The sequence below is a fragment of the Gymnoscopelus microlampas genome (assembly GCF_963454915.1).
Source record: "Gymnoscopelus microlampas genome assembly, chromosome: 12".
NCBI lineage: Eukaryota > Metazoa > Chordata > Actinopteri > Myctophiformes > Myctophidae > Gymnoscopelus > Gymnoscopelus microlampas.
In genome coordinates, this window is record NC_139949.1 from 12,662,294 (window position 1) to 12,663,803 (window position 1,510).

Sequence of the window (1,510 nt, forward strand, 5' to 3'; positions counted from 1 at the left end):
TCATTGTTCAAACTGTATGTTACTCAATAATAATTGAGTAACATACAAATGTTTAGACACAGTGCAACACGCACTGTGTCTAAACATAATCTATATGTTTTTTTTTTAAAGTTTTTTTTAGTTGTGTTTATACTGTGTGGGTTGAAGACATTTCTTCTGAAACCAGAGTAACTATATCTAGGTACTGTACAACCCTCTGCTCTTTTTGTATAAAAACAATCCATATTACTAAGCAAGGAAATTATTTGGAATGCTGTAGATGTCAGTTTGGCACCAATCCAAAAACAAATGATTTGCAACTTCAAAATGTATACAATTTAATTCATTGTGTGGTGTACAGTATACAGTATGTTAATAAGTTGAGCAATCAAAATGACCGTAGACATATTTTAATACTTTCCTATTATAATTCACTTATCTGGAACCATTTGTATACATACATGCCAACAAAAGACAAGTAAATTGCAACAAGATGCTCAAGATGCATGTTTTTACAGGATTCATCATGTACCCTATAACATTTTCTTTTTTTAAAGAAAAATAGGGGAAAAAACACTTAAAATTTGGGAAACACTTGTTTGGACCGACATAGATTTGACAAGAATTTGCGAATTTCTTTAGACTGCACTCCATAAATGATGGGGTTTAGGCTGCCAGGGATGATGTGAAACATAATGGCTGAGAGCTTCCTATAGTCTGACAACTGTGGGAAACGATGAAGAACAATAATAAGCATTCCAGATAAAAGCATAATGATGTATACAGACAGGTGGGTGCTGCATGTCTTCAGGGCTTTAGTGTTCAAACTCTTGTTGTTACTGGTCAGACAAACAACAGTGATCTTAGTGTAGGTGAGAACCACACTGCCGATAGATGATGTTAACAGTACCACGCTGAAAGTGAGGCCGTAGACATTATTGATAAAAACACTCTCACAAGAGAGCTTGAACAGTGAAGCATTGTCACAGAAAGGGTTCGTGATCATGGTCCTGCATCTGTCCAGCCGTATGGTTAAGCCAAGGAGAATACCCACCAAAACAAAAGCCACACCCCACGCAGACGCAGTCAGCTTAATCAGCATTTTACCACTCATGATGGTGGCATAGCGCAAGGGATGGCAGATGGCCACATACCTATCGAAAGCCATTATCATTAGTATTGTGTGAGAGGTTGTACCGAACATGTGCGTACAGAACGCCTGGACCACACACTCAGGGTAACTGATGAGGCGCTCAGACGGAGGCACCAGGATGTCTCTAAGCAAACGAGGCACCATGATAGTGTTACCAACGATATCATTGATTGGCAGGTTGCAAAAGAGAATGTACATGGGCTGGTGAAGGCTCTTTTCTATGCCAATCAGAACTACAATCCCCACATTGGCAAACATGATAAACAGGTAGGAAACGAAGAAGAAGAGAAAGACAGGGACCACAGATGTCTCTGTGACCTTTAACCCCTCAAGCTGGAGCGTGAGGCTGTTGTAAGTGTAGTTTTCCATCGACCTAAA

The 1,510-nt window shown here is 39.4% G+C and overlaps 1 protein-coding gene across 1 annotated transcript; it reads right to left on the reverse strand.

The window, feature by feature from the left end:
- Window positions 1–556: 556 nt before the first annotated feature.
- LOC311056928 (olfactory receptor 8G17-like) lies at window positions 557–1,510 on the reverse strand (the record flags this gene model as incomplete). Its single annotated transcript, XM_084073779.1, has 1 exon — window positions 557–1,510. The coding sequence occupies exon 1, from the start codon at window positions 1,499–1,501 to the stop codon at window positions 557–559; it is 945 nt and encodes a 314-aa protein (XP_083929905.1). The 5' UTR covers window positions 1,502–1,510.